Raw genomic sequence first — 15689 nt, forward strand, 5'->3', positions numbered from 1 at the left:
GGCCGAGGGGTTTCATGTGGGAGTCTCTTTTCAGTCGTTTGAGGTCAGTGTTAATATTTTTTTTTTTTTTAATTATGTTGAAGCAACATTTTAAATGTCAATTTTTTAAAGTGCCACTAAAGTCAAAATTAAAGTTATTTCTCCAACATAGGTGTGTCCGGTCCACGGCGTCATCCTTACTTGTGGGATATTCTCTTCCCCAACAGGAAATGGCAAAGAGCCCAGCAAAGCTGGTCACATGATCCCTCCTAGGCTCCGCCTACCCCAGTCATTCTCTTTGCCGTTGTACAGGCAACATCTCCACGGAGATGGCTTAGAGTTTTTTAGTGTTTAACTGTAGTTTTTATTATTCAATCAAGAGTTTGTTATTTTAAAATAGTGCTGGTATGTACTATTTACTCAGAAACAGAAAAGAGATGAAGATTTCTGTTTGTATGAGGAAAATGATTTTAGCAACCGTTACTAAAATCCATGGCTGTTCCACACAGGACTGTTGAGAGGAATTAACTTCAGTTGGGGGAACAGTGAGCAGTCTCTTGCTGCTTGAGGTATGACACATTCTAACAAGACGATGTAATGCTGGAAGCTGTCATTTTCCCTATGGGATCCGGTAAGCCATGTTTATTAAGATTGTAAATAAGGGCTTCACAAGGGCTTATTAAGACTGTAGACTTTTTCTGGGCTAAATCGATTCATTATTAACACATATTTAGCCTTGAGGAATCATTTAATCTGGGTATTTTGATAAGTTTATATCGGCAGGCACTTTTTTAGACACCTTTCTCTTTAGGGGCTTTCCCAAATCATAGGCAGAGCCTCATTTTCGCGCCGGTGTTGCGCACTTGTTTTTGAGAGGCATGACATGCAGTCGCATGTGTGAGGAGCTCTGATACATAGAAAAGACTTTCTGAAGGCGTCATTTGGTATCGTATTCCCCTTTGGGCTTGGTTGGGTCTCAGCAAAGCAGACACCAGGGACTGTAAAGGGGTTAAAGTTAAGAACGGCTCCGGTTCCGTTATTTTAAGGGTTAAAGCTTCCAAATTTGGGGTGCAATACTTTTAAGGCTTTAAGACACTGTGGTGAAATTTTGGTGAATTTTGAACAATTCCTTCATATTTTTTCGCAATTGCAGTAATAAAGTGTGTTCAGTTTAAAATTTAAAGTGACAGTAACGGTTTTATTTTAAAACGTTTTTTGTACTTTGTTATCAAGTTTATGCCTGTTTAACATGTCTGAACTACCAGATAGACTGTGTTCTGAATGTGGGGAAGCCAGAGTTCCTTCTCATTTAAATAAATGTGATTTATGTGACAATGACAATGATGCCCAAGATGATTCCTCAAGTGAGGGGAGTAAGCATGGTACTGCATCATTCCCTCCTTCGTCTACACGAGTCTTGCCCACTCAGGAGGCCCCTAGTACATCTAGCGCGCCAATACTCCTTACTATGCAACAATTAACGGCTGTAATGGATAATTCTGTCAAAAACATTTTAGCCAAAATGCACACTTATCAGCGTAAGCGCGACTGCTCTGTTTTAGATACTGAAGAGCATGACGACGCTGATAATAATGGTTCTGAAGGGCCCCTAAACCAGTCTGATGGGGCCAGGGAGGTTTTGTCTGAGGGAGAAATTACTGATTCAGGGAACATTTCTCAACAAGCTGAACCTGATGTGATTACGTTTAAATTTAAGTTGGAACATCTCCGCATTCTGCTTAAGGAGGTATTATCCACTCTGGATGATTGTGACAAGTTGGTCATCCCAGAGAAACTATGTAAAATGGACAAGTTCCTAGAGGTCCCGGGGCTCCCAGAAGCTTTTCCTATACCCAAGCGGGTGGCGGACATTGTAAATAAAGAATGGGAAAGGCCCGGTATTCCTTTCGTCCCTCCCCCCATATTTAAAAAATTGTTTCCTATGGTCGACCCCAGAAAGGACTTATGGCAGACAGTCCCCAAGGTCGAGGGAGCGGTTTCCACTTTAAACAAACGCACCACTATACCCATAGAAGATAGTTGTGCTTTCAAAGATCCTATGGATAAAAAATTAGAAGGTTTACTTAAAAAGATGTTTGTTCAGCAGGGTTACCTTCTACAACCAATTTCATGCATTGTCCCTGTCGCTACAGCCGCGTGTTTCTGGTTCGATGAGCTGGTAAAGGCGGTCGATAGTGATTCTCCTCCTTATGAGGAGATTATGGACAGAATCAATGCTCTCAAATTGGCTAATTCTTTCACCCTAGACGCCACTTTGCAATTGGCTAGGTTAGCGGCTAAGAATTCTGGGTTTGCTATTGTGGCGCGCAGAGCGCTTTGGTTGAAATCTTGGTCAGCTGATGCGTCTTCCAAGAACAAGCTACTTAACATTCCTTTCAAGGGGAAAACGCTGTTTGGCCCTGACTTGAAAGAGATTATCTCTGATATCACTGGGGGTAAGGGCCATGCCCTTCCTCAGGATCGGCCTTTCAAGGCCAAAAATAAACCTAATTTTCGTCCCTTTCGTAGAAACGGACCAGCCCAAAGTGCTACGTCCTCTAAGCAAGAGGGTAATACTTCTCAAGCCAAGCCAGCTTGGAGACCAATGCAAGGCTGGAACAAGGGAAAGCAGGCCAAGAAACCTGCCACTGCTACCAAGACAGCATGAAATGTTGGCCCCCGATCCGGGACCGGATCTGGTGGGGGGCAGACTCTCTCTCTTCGCTCGGGCTTGGGCAAGAGATGTTCTGGATCCTTGGGCGCTAGAAATAGTCTCCCAAGGTTATCTTCTGGAATTCAAGGGGCTTCCCCCAAGGGGGAGGTTCCACAGGTCTCAGTTGTCTTCAGACCACATAAAAAGACAGGCATTCTTACGTTGTGTAGAAGACCTGTTAAAAATGGGAGTGATTCATCCTGTTCCATTAGGAGAACAAGGGATGGGGTTCTACTCCAATCTGTTCATAGTTCCCAAAAAAGAGGGAACGTTCAGACCAATCTTAGATCTCAAGATCTTAAACAAGTTTCTCAAGGTTCCATCGTTCAAAATGGAAACCATTCGAACAATTCTTCCTTCCATCCAGGAAGGTCAATTCATGACCACGGTGGATTTAAAGGATGCGTATCTACATATTCCTATCCACAAGGAACATCATCGGTTCCTAAGGTTCGCATTCCTGGACAAGCATTACCAGTTCGTGGCGCTTCCTTTCGGATTAGCCACTGCTCCAAGGATTTTCACAAAGGTACTAGGGTCCCTTCTAGCTGTGCTAAGACCAAGGGGCATTGCTGTAGTACCTTACTTGGACGACATTCTGATTCAAGCGTCGTCCCTTCCTCAAGCAAAGGCTCACACGGACATTGTCCTGGCCTTTCTCAGATCTCACGGATGGAAAGTGAACGTGGAAAAGAGTTCTCTATCTCCGTCAACAAGGGTTCCCTTCTTGGGGACAATAATAGACTCCTTAGAAATGAGGATTTTTCTGACAGAGGCCAGAAAAACAAAACTTCTGGACTCTTGTCGGATACTTCATTCCGTTCCTCTTCCTTCCATAGCGCAGTGCATGGAAGTGATAGGTTTGATGGTAGCGGCAATGGACATAGTTCCTTTTGCGCGCATTCATCTAAGACCATTACAACTGTGCATGCTCAGTCAGTGGAATGGGGACTATACAAACTTGTCTCCGAGGATACAAGTAAATCAGAGGACCAGAGACTCACTCCGTTGGTGGCTGTCCCTGGACAACCTGTCACAAGGGATGACCTTCCGCAGACCAGAGTGGGTCATTGTCACGACCGACGCCAGTCTGATGGGCTGGGGCGCGGTCTGGGGATCCCTGAAAGCTCAGGGTCTTTGGTCTCGGGAAGAATCTCTTCTACCGATAAATATTCTGGAACTGAGAGCGATATTCAATGCTCTCAAGGCTTGGCCTCAGCTAGCGAGGGCCAAGTTCATACGGTTTCAATCAGACAACATGACAACTGTTGCGTACATCAACCATCAGGGGGGAACAAGGAGTTCCCTGGCGATGGAAGAAGTGACCAAAATCATTCTATGGGCGGAGTCTCACTCCTGCCACCTGTCTGCTATCCACATCCCAGGAGTGGAAAATTGGGAAGCGGATTTTCTGAGTCGTCAGACATTGCATCCGGGGGAGTGGGAACTCCATCCGGAAATCTTTGCCCAAGTCACTCAACTGTGGGGCATTCCAGACATGGATCTGATGGCCTCTCGTCAGAACTTCAAAGTTCCTTGCTACGGGTCCAGATCCAGGGATCCCAAGGCGGCTCTAGTGGATGCACTAGTAGCACCTTGGACCTTCAAACTAGCTTATGTATTCCCGCCGTTTCCTCTCATCCCCAGGCTGGTAGCCAGGATCAATCAGGAAAGGGCGTCGGTGATCTTGATAGCTCCTGCGTGGCCACGCAGGACTTGGTATGCAGATCTGGTGAATATGTCATCGGCTCCACCATGGAAGCTACCTTTGAGACGAGACCTTCTTGTTCAAGGTCCGTTCGAACATCCGAATCTGGTCTCACTCCAGCTGACTGCTTGGAGATTGAACGCTTGATCTTATCGAAGCGAGGGTTCTCAGATTCTGTTATCGATACTCTTGTTCAGGCCAGAAAGCCTGTAACTAGAAAGATTTACCACAAAATTTGGAAAAAATATATCTGTTGGTGTGAATCTAAAGGATTCCCTTGGGACAAGGTTAAGATTCCTAAGATTCTATCCTTCCTTCAAGAAGGATTGGAAAAAGGATTATCTGCAAGTTCCCTGAAGGGACAGATTTCTGCCTTGTCTGTGTTACTTCATAAAAAGCTGGCAGCTGTGCCAGATGTTCAAGCCTTTGTTCAGGCTCTGGTTAGAATCAAGCCTGTTTACAAACCTTTGACTCCTCCTTGGAGTCTCAACTTAGTTCTTTCAGTTCTTCAGGGGGTTCCGTTTGAACCCTTACATTCCGTTGATATTAAGTTATTATCTTGGAAAGTTTTGTTTTTGGTTGCAATTTCTTCTGCTAGAAGAGTTTCAGAATTATCTGCTCTGCAGTGTTCTCCTCCTTATCTGGTGTTCCATGCAGATAAGGTGGTTTTACGTACTAAACCTGGTTTTCTTCCAAAAGTTGTTTCTAACAAAAACATTAACCAGGAGATTATCGTACCTTCTCTGTGTCCGAAACCAGTTTCGAAGAAGGAACGTTTGTTGCACAATTTGGATGTTGTTCGCGCTCTAAAATTCTATTTAGATGCTACAAAGGATTTTAGACAAACATCTTCCTTGTTTGTTGTTTATTCCGGTAAAAGGAGAGGTCAAAAAGCAACTTCTACCTCTCTCTCTTTTTGGATTAAAAGCATCATCAGATTGGCTTACGAGACTGCCGGACGGCAGCCTCCCGAAAGAATCACAGCTCATTCCACTAGGGCTGTGGCTTCCACATGGGCCTTCAAGAACGAGGCTTCTGTTGATCAGATATGTAGGGCAGCGACTTGGTCTTCACTGCACACTTTTACCAAATTTTACAAGTTTGATACTTTTGCTTCTTCTGAGGCTATTTTTGGGAGAAAGGTTTTGCAAACCGTGGTGCCTTCCATCTAGGTGACCTGATTTGCTCCCTCCCATCATCCGTGTCCTAAAGCTTTGGTATTGGTTCCCACAAGTAAGGATGACGCCGTGGACCGGACACACCTATGTTGGAGAAAACAGAATTTATGTTTACCTGATAAATTACTTTCTCCAACGGTGTGTCCGGTCCACGGCCCGCCCTGGTTTTTTAATCAGGTCTGATAATTTATTTTCTTTAACTACAGTCACCACGGTTTCATATGGTTTCTCCTATGCAAATATTCCTCCTTAACGTCGGTCGAATGACTGGGGTAGGCGGAGCCTAGGAGGGATCATGTGACCAGCTTTGCTGGGCTCTTTGCCATTTCCTGTTGGGGAAGAGAATATCCCACAAGTAAGGATGACGCCGTGGACCGGACACACCGTTGGAGAAAGTAATTTATCAGGTAAACATAAATTCTGTTATTCAATTAAAACAAATCTTTCCAATATACTTTCATTATCAAAACTGTTCAGATAATATTTTTCTAGTCAGCTTTTCCATCTAAAGGGGAGGAGAGTCCACGGCTTCATTCATTATTATTGGGAATTAAGAACCTGGCCACCAGGAGGAGGCAAAGACACCCCAGCCAAATGCTTAAATACTTCCCTCATCCCCCAGTCATTCTTTGCCTTTCGTCACAGGAGGATGGAAGAGGAGTGCCGGAGTAGTCTCTTATGGAGGGTAGTACTCTTTGCATTGGGACTGGAGTTTAAGTAGTCCTGTCAACCTCTCAGTGAGAGCCTAGGCAAAAGTTAGATGCAGGGAGAGTCTTTCTGCGAAACCATCCTGACAGTTTAACAGCTCCATAAGCAATCAGCGTTGACGAGTTTTGCTGCCTGCTTTCTACACTCAAGTCCATGTCAGGAGTGATGCTACTAACCTGTCACACTTGAGCCATGTTCCTGTTCCACGGTGTAGATTCTGGTAAGATTGTTTTATTTTTTATTTATGATGATAACATAGAAGACAGGGTCACAGTGTGGTGCCTTTTTACCTTTACAGAATCAAGGGTTAATATTCCTGGAAAGAGGATTATTGAACGGGGGGGGTTATACATGATATTATTTGTGTCATTGCTGCGTTATGTACGAGATGAGGCTCTGGCAATGTGTGGAACTTTCAGGTTACTGGCAGAAATCTTGCGTGGTCATTTTTGGCATGTTTTTCCCTAGTGCAGGGGCGGTCCTGCCAGGCATTCCACAGGTCTGGATGTGTCTATCCTTCTCTGTTTATCTGTGGCGCAGGAAACTTAGCGGTTTCTATAGTCCAGGTCCTAGGAGGTGGTAAGTGCCCCGGCTATTGGTGATATAAAGGTGCCTTTTTGCAAATTAAGTTAGTCTACCCAAAAGCGCAAGCGATGGAGGACTCAGACGCGTTAGAGGGCTCTCCCTCCTTAACAAAGTCTACTTCCTGTGTTTATTGTGAGGAGGTACTGGTCATTGGCCTGCTCAACTATGTTCTACATAACTTAATAAAGTTACAACATCTAAATGTAAGCGGATGTCTAGTACTACTGAGCCATCCACCTCTGAGGGTTCTTTGTCCCGGGAGGTGCGTTCCCTACATTCATCTCCGATTGCACATGCAGCACCCTGGGGTCCAACCATTACTCCTTCGGGAGAGATTTGTTGGCTGTCAGACTTTGCGGACCAACTGGAATCAGCGGTTTCGAAAGTGATCCATGCCTTACCACGTTCTGCTAAGCGCAAGTGTAGGGTTTATCATAGCGGCCCGGCCCAGGGTTTGTCCTGGAAGATCCAGTGGCACTATACGAGGACAAGGCCCACTCCGACTCTTAGGAGTAGGCCCCTTCTGGGTCGGAGTCTGTGTCATCTAAAACTCCGGCGGTGGAGGAGCCTGGTTATAGGTTTAGGATGGAGAATTTGCGCTTTCTGCTACAGCAGGTGCTTGCTACTCTGGAGGTTCCGGTACCTAAGATATCAGAGAAACCTGCGATTCCTAAGCTTGACAAGGTATAAGAGGACAGGGTAGTACCATAGTCTTTCCCGGTTCCCGTTAAGATGGCTAATATTATTAAGAAAGAATGGGAGCGATTAGGTTCTTCCTTTTCCCCTTCTTCTTCCTTTTAAGAAACTGTTCACCGTTCCGGACTCTCAGCTTGAGCTGTGGGGGACCATCCCTAAGGTAGATGGGACTATCTCTACGCTCGCGAAATGGAAGACTATTCCCCTTGAGAATAGTTAGTCATTTAAAGAGCCCATGGATAAAAACCTGGATAACATGTTGAGAAAGTACACAGGGTTTGATTTTCAGCCAGCAGCGGCCGTTGCGGCAGTCGCTGGAGCTGCAACATATTGGTGTGAATCCCTGTGATACGGTCAAGGGGGAGACGTCCATCGACGAGATACAGGAGAAGATTAAGCTGCTGAAGGTTGCCAATTCTTTCAACTGTGATGCCAATATGCAAATTATTCGCCTGAATTCTAAGGTGTCAGGTTTTTCTTTTTTAGCACGCAGGGCTCTGTGGCTAAATCTTGGTCTGCGGACATGATCTATAAAAAAAGGCTGTTGTCCCTGCCTTTTCAAGGAAAGATCCTGTTCGGTCCAGGATTGGATTCGATCATATCCAGTTACGGGAGGCAAGGGAGCTTTCCTTCCGCAGGATAAGAAGGCTAAGCCCAAGGGATCTGCTTTTCATCCCTTTCGTGCAGACAAGGCCCAGCGCCAGCAACCCACTGCAAAAGCGGACCAGTCCAAGGGATCTTGGAAGCCTGCTCAATCTTGGAACAAGTCTAAGCAGAGCAAGAAGCCTGCAGAGACCAAATTGGCATGAAGGGGTGGCCCCTGACCGGTCTCCGGATCACATAGGGGGTAGATCTCAATTCTCAGACGCATTGTTGCAGAACGTTCAGAACCCTTGGGTTCTACAAGTGGTCTCCCAGGGTTACAGGATTGGGTTCAGATCCCATCCGCCAGAGGGCAGATTCCTCCTGTCAAACCTGTCTTCAAGACCATAGAAGAGAGAGGCCTTTCTAGAGTGTGTGAGAGATCTCGCCTCTCTCTGGGTTATCGTACCATTACCCCTAGCAGAAAGGGATCTAGGGTACTATTCCAACCTTTTTGTGGTTCCAAAGAAAGGCACGTTCCGCCCGATTCTGGACCTAAAGTGTTTCAACAGGTTTCTGAGTGTTCCATCGTTCAAAATGGAAACGATCAGATCTATTCTGCCCCTAGTTCAAGAGGGACAGTTCATTAAGACTGTAGACTTGAAGGACGCTTACCTTCATGTGCCAATTCACAGGGACCACTTCAGGTTCCTAAGATTTGCGTTTCTGGACCAACACTTCCAGTTTGTGGCCCTTCCTTTTGGTCTGCCAACGGCCCAGAGAGTCTTCATGAAGGTTCTGGGGGTGTTGCTTGCAGTGGCCAGATCCAGGGGCATTGCGGTGGCTCCTTACCTGGACAACATCCTAGTTCAGTCACCGTCGCACAGCCTCGCAGAGGATCATTCTAGGGCTCTTCTTCTGCTCCAATCTCACGGTTGGAAGATCAACTCAGGAAAGAGTTCCCTGGTTCCCAGCAACAGGGTGGAGTTCCTGGGCACTATAATAGACTCTATGGCCATGAAGATATTTCTCACAAAGCAGCGACGCAGGAAGCTTGCGTCGTCCTGTCTTGCCCTTCAGTCCTCCACAAGCCCATCGGTGGCTCAATGTATGGAGGTGATAGGTCTCATGGTTTCGAGCATAGATGTCATCCCATTTGCCAGGTTCCATCTCGGACCTCTTCAATTGTGCATGTTGAGACCGTGGAACTGCCATCGTTCAGATCTATCACAGCTGATATCCATGGATGCGCGGACTCGGAACTCCCTCTCTTGGTGGATCTGTCTGGAACAATTATCCATGTGGACATCCTTCTTGAGACTGTCCTGGGAGATTGTTACCACGGACGCCAGTCTGATGGGATGGGGAGCTGTGTGGGGTGCTAGAATGGCACAAGGACGGTGGTCCAGGGCGCAGTCTCTCCTTCCAATCAACATCCTAGAACTACGAGCAATTTGCAATGCTCTGAAAGCATGGCCATCTCTGGAGCCGGTCAGTTTCATCAGATTCCAGTCCGACAACATTACCTCGGGGGTACGAGGATCTTCCTCGTGATGAGGGAGATGTCTCGGTTTCTGGAGTGGGCGGAGTCCCATGACTGCTCGTTCTCAGATATTCACATTCCATGTGTGAACAACTGGGAAGCGGACTTTCTCAGCAGACAATCCTTCCACCCGGGGGAATGGTCTCTTCACCCCGGGGTGTTTGCAGAGATTTGTCACAGATGGGGAACGCCAGAGATAGATCTCATGGCGTCCAGACTCCATTACAAGCTACCTCGATATGGGCCGAGGTCCAGGGATCCCAGGCAGAGCTGATAGATGCCTTAGTGGTTCCTTGGGGATTCAGCCTAGCTTACATTTTTCAACCTCTACCACTTCTACCTTGTGTACTGGCACGCATCAAACAGGAGTGGGCCTCGGCCATCCTGATTGCTCCTTCGTGACTGCGGAGGACATGGTTTGTGGATGTGGTAGGAATGTCATCCTCTCCGCCATGGAGGTTACCCTGTCACAAGGATCTGCTGTCACAGGGCCCCTTTCAACATCAAAATCTAGATTCTCTGAGTCTGACTGCTTGGAGATTGAATGCTTAGTCTTGGCCAAGAGAGGCTTTTCTGAAAGTGTGATTGATACTCTAATTCAGGCAAGGAAGCCAGTCACTCGTCGCATCTACCATAAGATGTGGAGGACTTTCTTGTCCTGGTGTGAGAAGCATGGATATCCTTGGCATAAGGTGAAGGTATCCAGGATTCTGTCTTTTTTTTTTTTCTCCAAGATGGTTTTGAGAAGGGTCTTGCCTCTAATTCATTAAAGGGACAGATCTCTGCAGTGTCAGTTTTGTTGCATAGGAGACGCGCTGAGCTCCCTGACATCCACTCTTTTTTGTTCAGGAATGTCTAGAATCAGGCCTGTCTTTAGACAGTCGGCTCCGCTTTGGAGTTTAAACTTAGTCCTTAAGGTTTTGCAGAGGGTTCTGTTTGAACCTATGCATTCCATTGACATTAAGATTCTTTCCTGGAAGGTTCTCTTCCTGTTGGCTATTGCATCGGCACGCAGAGTATCTGAACTAGCTGCCTTGCAAAGTGAGCCTCCTTATCTGGTGTTTCATGCGTATAAGGCTGTACTTCGCACCTGGTTGGGGTTTCTCCCCAAGGTGGTGTCTAACCATAACATCAATCAGGAAATAGTTGTTCCTTTGTGTCCTAACCCCCCTTCTTCAAAGGAGAGGTTACTTCATAACCTGGATGTGGTGCGTTCCTTGAAGCTCTTATCTTCAGGCTACAAAGGATTACAGACAGTCTACATCTCTTTTTGTGGTGTATTCTGGGAAGCGCAAGGGGCAAAGGGCCTCTGCTTCTTCTTTGTCTTTTTGTTTAAGGAGCATGATTCGCTTGGCTTATGAGACAACGGGACATAAGCCTCCTCAGAGGATCACGGCTCATTCAACTAGAGCTGTGGCTTCATCTTCGGCCTTCAAGAATGAGGCCTCTATGGAGCAAATTTGTAAGGCGGCTACTTGGTGGTAGACACTTTTTACAAAGTTTTACAAATTTGACGTTTTTGCTTCTGCGGAAGCCGTTTTTGAAAGAGAAGTTTTGCAGGCTGTGGTGCCCTCAGATTAGGGTCCCCCTTCTACCCTCCCGGTTTCATTCAGTGTCCTCTAGAGGTTGGGTATATGTTCCCAATAGTAATGAATAAAGCCGTGGACTCTCCTCCCCTTTAGATGGAAAACCTAAATTATGCTGGCCTGATAATTTCGATTCCATCGAGGGGAGAAGAGTCAACGGCTCCCGCCCGTATCTCCATGGGGCGGACATAAATTTAATCATCTTTTGGCACCTTGTATACCCTGATATTTCTCCTACTGTTCCTGGTTCCCTCGGCAGAATGACTGGGGGATGATTGAAGTGGGGGAGGTATTTAAGCCTTTGGCTGGGGTGTCTTTGCCTCCTCCTGGTGGCCAGGTTCTTAATTCCCAATAGTAATGAATGAAGCCGTGGACTCTCCTCCCCTCTATGGAAACAAAATTATCAGTTAAGCATAATTTTATGTTTTTACAGCTCTGCTGTATCACTTTCATGTGCTTCAACATTTGGGTATTATATCCCTTTAAAGGGACAGTCAAGTCCAAAAAATGTTTTCATGATTTATGTAATTTGAAACAACTTTCCAATTTGCTTTTATCACCAATTTTCCTTTGTTCTCTTCGTATTCTTAGTTGACAGCTAATTCTAGGAGGTTTATATGCTAATTTCTTAGACCTTGAAGACTGCCTCTAATCTGAATGCATTTTGACCACTAGAGGGCATTAGTTCATGTGTTTCATATAGATAACATTGAGCTCATGCACGTGAAGTGAGCACTGATTGGCTAAAATGCAAGTCTGTCAAAAGCACTGAAATAAGGGGGCAGTCTGCAGAGGCCTAGATACAATGTAATCACAGAGGTAAAAAGTGTATTTCTATAAGTGTTGGTTATGCAAAACTAAGGAATGGGTAATAAATTGATTATCTTTATTTTTAAACAACAAAAATTCTTGTGTAGACTGTCCCTTTAAGTTCAATATTTGACCTCAAACTTCTCTATTTTTCCTTGTTTTGCTGCAAATACTACCTTAAGAAAGAGTGTATGTCACATTTGTTCATTTAATTAAATAATGTATGAGGAATGTACATTTAGAATTTTATCTCCCTTTTAAGTTTCTAAATTTATAGTGATTTGAGTAGTCAACATAAAAATATTATAATTTTAATTGCATTTCTGGAACACATTATATATGTAGGAAGTGAGGTTAAGAGGTGAATTGAGTAAACTTCTTCCACATTGACATGTTTCCTATTGTACCTTTTAAAAAAAATTGCACAAATGATTAAAAAAATACATTTAAGAATGCGTTTTTTAATTTTATTGTAATCCTATATGTTTATTAGCTAAAATCCACAAGCAACTTCTTATAGTATAGTTATATATTTTAATGGCAATTATTTTTCAATTTTCTATTTTATTATATTTTGCAACTTTTTAGCAGGAAACAAATACAAAAGAAATAAAAGTATAGAATTTAATATTAACGTATCTGTTTATTTTTGACAAATATATTTTTTCATTATGAAAAGCGTAGCTGTTCCTCGTATATAAACCCACCAAACTTGTGCTATGTACATTTTATTGCACAGAGAACTGGACTTAGACTTAAAATTAAAAAAATAATGGGGAACGTATTATTATGTTCTTCCCCAGAGTTGGGATGGTTTTTAGCAATGGTTTTGTGCTGATATTGAATACTCATGGGACATTACCTAGAAGAAATGGACATAGTGATATGTATTTCAGTGTTTCCTAATAGAGTATGAAGTTATAGGGTATAAAAACTGCCTTATCTCTTGCAGATTGAGCGCCATGACAGCTGTGCATATGATTATCTGGAGATCCGGGATGGCAGCACAGAAACCAGCCCTCTGGTAGGTCGCTTCTGTGGATATGACAAGCCAGAAGATATCAAGAGCTCAACCAATCAGCTATGGATAAAGTTTGTGTCTGATGGTTCCATCAACAAGGCTGGTTTCTCTCTCAACTACTTCAAAGGTCTGTTTTACACTCTTACTACTACAGATGTCAACAGTTTAAATCATTAATTCAGAACAGATATTCAAGGTTACAGTAAAATCATATAGCCTGTTGTTATTATTTATTATTATTTTGCCACATATTCCTCCAACATAATTATTATACAGTCCTTCATTGTGTATGTTCTGCATCTCTTTGATTAAAATATTCTGTTCACCAGAGGTAGATGAATGCTCTCGTCCTAATAATGGAGGCTGTGAGCAACGCTGCGTGAACACGCTAGGGAGCTACAAATGTGCATGTGATCCGGGATATGAACTGGGACCAGACAAGAAGACTTGTGAAGGTGAGACATGCAGGGCATCACAGCGCTGTGTCAGTAGATCTGCAGAGCGTTGCTGCCAGTAATTCAGCCTTGCTACAGACTATACAGTAACACCTCTAGTTCTATATCGTTACTCTATTAACCATTCCCTTGTCAGTCTTGCAGAAAGTTCTCTATGAACTCTTCACTGCAAGAGAATTTCTTAGTATTACTCTTTAGTATTCTGTAGTTTTGCTCCATTAACTTATCTCCTACTAGAGGCCTGTATAGTTTTACTTTACTAACCCTTTGAGCTGCCCCCTCGCAGTACTTTAAGCGTCCTCCCCAGCAGTGCCCCAATTTTACAGCGGCCTGTGGGGGTTTCCTGACCAAGCTGAACGGATCCATTACCAGCCCGGGATGGCCCAAGGAGTATCCTCCCAACAAGAACTGCGTCTGGCAGCTGGTGGCGCCCACCCAGTATCGCATCTCACTCAAGTTTGACCAATTTGAGACGGAAGGCAATGATGTGAGTATCGGCATGCATTCACTATTAACTTACATTTCTTTCATGTAATTGGCAAGAGTCCATGAGCTAGTGACGTATGGGATATACAATCCTACCAGGAGGGGCAAAGTTTCCCAAACCTCAAAATTCCTATAAATACACCCCTCACCACACCCACAATTCAGTTTTAAAAACTTTGCCTCCTATGGAGGTGGTGAAGTAAGTTTGTGCTAAGATTTCTACGTTGATATGCGCTTCTCAGCATTGTTGAAGCCCGATTCCTCTCAGAGTACAGTGAATGGCAGAGGCATGTGAATGGAGTATCGCCTATTGAATGCAATGGTTTTCCTCATGGGGATCTATTTCATAGGGTCTCTGTTATCGGTCATAGATATTCATCTCCTACCTCCCTTTTCAGATCGATGATATACTCTCATATTCCATTGCCTCTACTGATAACCGTTTCAGTACTGGTTTGGCTATCTGCTATATGTGGATGGGTTTCTTTTGGTAAGTATGTTTTCATTACTTAAGACACTCTCAGCTATGGTTTGGCAATTTATGTATTTATATAAAGTTCTAAATATATGTATTGTACTTTATATTTGCCATGATTCAGGTTTTCAGTATATTTCCTTTTGCAGACTGTCATGTATTTCTTACCTGGGATATCGTCTCTTTTTCAAATTGACTGTCTTTTAAATTCGTGGGCAGAATTAGGCTTGCGAGGGCGCAAAATGCCAAAGTTTATTGCGTCATTCTTGGCGTGAGATTTTTTTGCGCAAAGTTACGTTAGTTGACGCAAATTCGTAATTTCCTTCACAAGGTTGCGTCATCTATGACGCGAATGTGTCGTTTCCGGACATTATAAATATTTTCATTATTGAAGACCCCATTCCTATTTGCCTCTTGCCTTTTTTCTATGTCAGAGGGCTATGCTGTTTGCATTTTTTTACATTCCTGAAACTGCCATATAAGGAAATTGATACTGTCTCAGAAATCACTGTTGGAACCCTGCTGCCTGATAACAGTTCTACCACAGCTAAGTGCATTTGTTGTAAACTTGTAGAGATTATACCTCCTGCTGTGGTTTGTAATAGATGTCATGATAACCTTTTACATGCAGCAACTGTATCCATCAGTAGTAGTTCATTACCTGTTGCTGTTCCCTCAACATCTAATGCACAAGATATACTATAAGATAGCACTTCTTTTAAAGATCCTTTAGATAGGAAACTTGAATCTTACCTAAGGAAGGCTTATTTATATTCAGGTCATCTTCTTAGGCCTGCAATTTCTTTGGCTGATGTTGCAGCTACTTCAACTTTTTGGTTGGAAATTTTAGCGCAACAAGTATCGGATCATGATTTGTCTAGCATTGTTAAGTTGATTCAACATGCTAATAATTTCATTTGTGATGCCATTTTTTATATCATCAAAATTGATGTTAGATATATGTATTTAGCTATTTTAGCTAGAAGAGCTTTGTGGCTCAAATCTTGGAATGCTGATATGACTTCTAAGTCCATATTGCTATCTCTTTCTTTCCAAGGTAATAAATTATTTGGTTCTCAGTTGGATTCAATAATTTCACTGGGGGGAAGGGAGTTTTTTGACTCGGGATAAAAGACCTAAGGGTAAATCTAAAGCTTCTAACCG

General features: G+C 43.8%; 1 protein-coding gene across 1 annotated transcript in view; it reads left to right on the forward strand.

Moving 5' to 3' along the window:
* BMP1 (bone morphogenetic protein 1) overlaps positions 1 to 15689 on the forward strand; it is a 340767-nt gene that overhangs the window by 200640 nt on the left and 124438 nt on the right. The window contains exons 11-14 of the mRNA XM_053717959.1: positions 1 to 43; positions 13041 to 13236; positions 13439 to 13564; positions 13891 to 14051. The exon at positions 1 to 43 is cut by the window's left edge and continues 103 nt beyond it. Of these exons, the coding sequence (XP_053573934.1) occupies positions 1 to 43; positions 13041 to 13236; positions 13439 to 13564; positions 13891 to 14051 (526 nt within the window). The remainder of the gene's footprint in view (positions 44 to 13040; positions 13237 to 13438; positions 13565 to 13890; positions 14052 to 15689) is intronic.

Source organism: Bombina bombina, chromosome 6, assembly GCF_027579735.1.
Source record: "Bombina bombina isolate aBomBom1 chromosome 6, aBomBom1.pri, whole genome shotgun sequence".
In the NCBI taxonomy this organism is placed as follows: domain Eukaryota; kingdom Metazoa; phylum Chordata; class Amphibia; order Anura; family Bombinatoridae; genus Bombina; species Bombina bombina.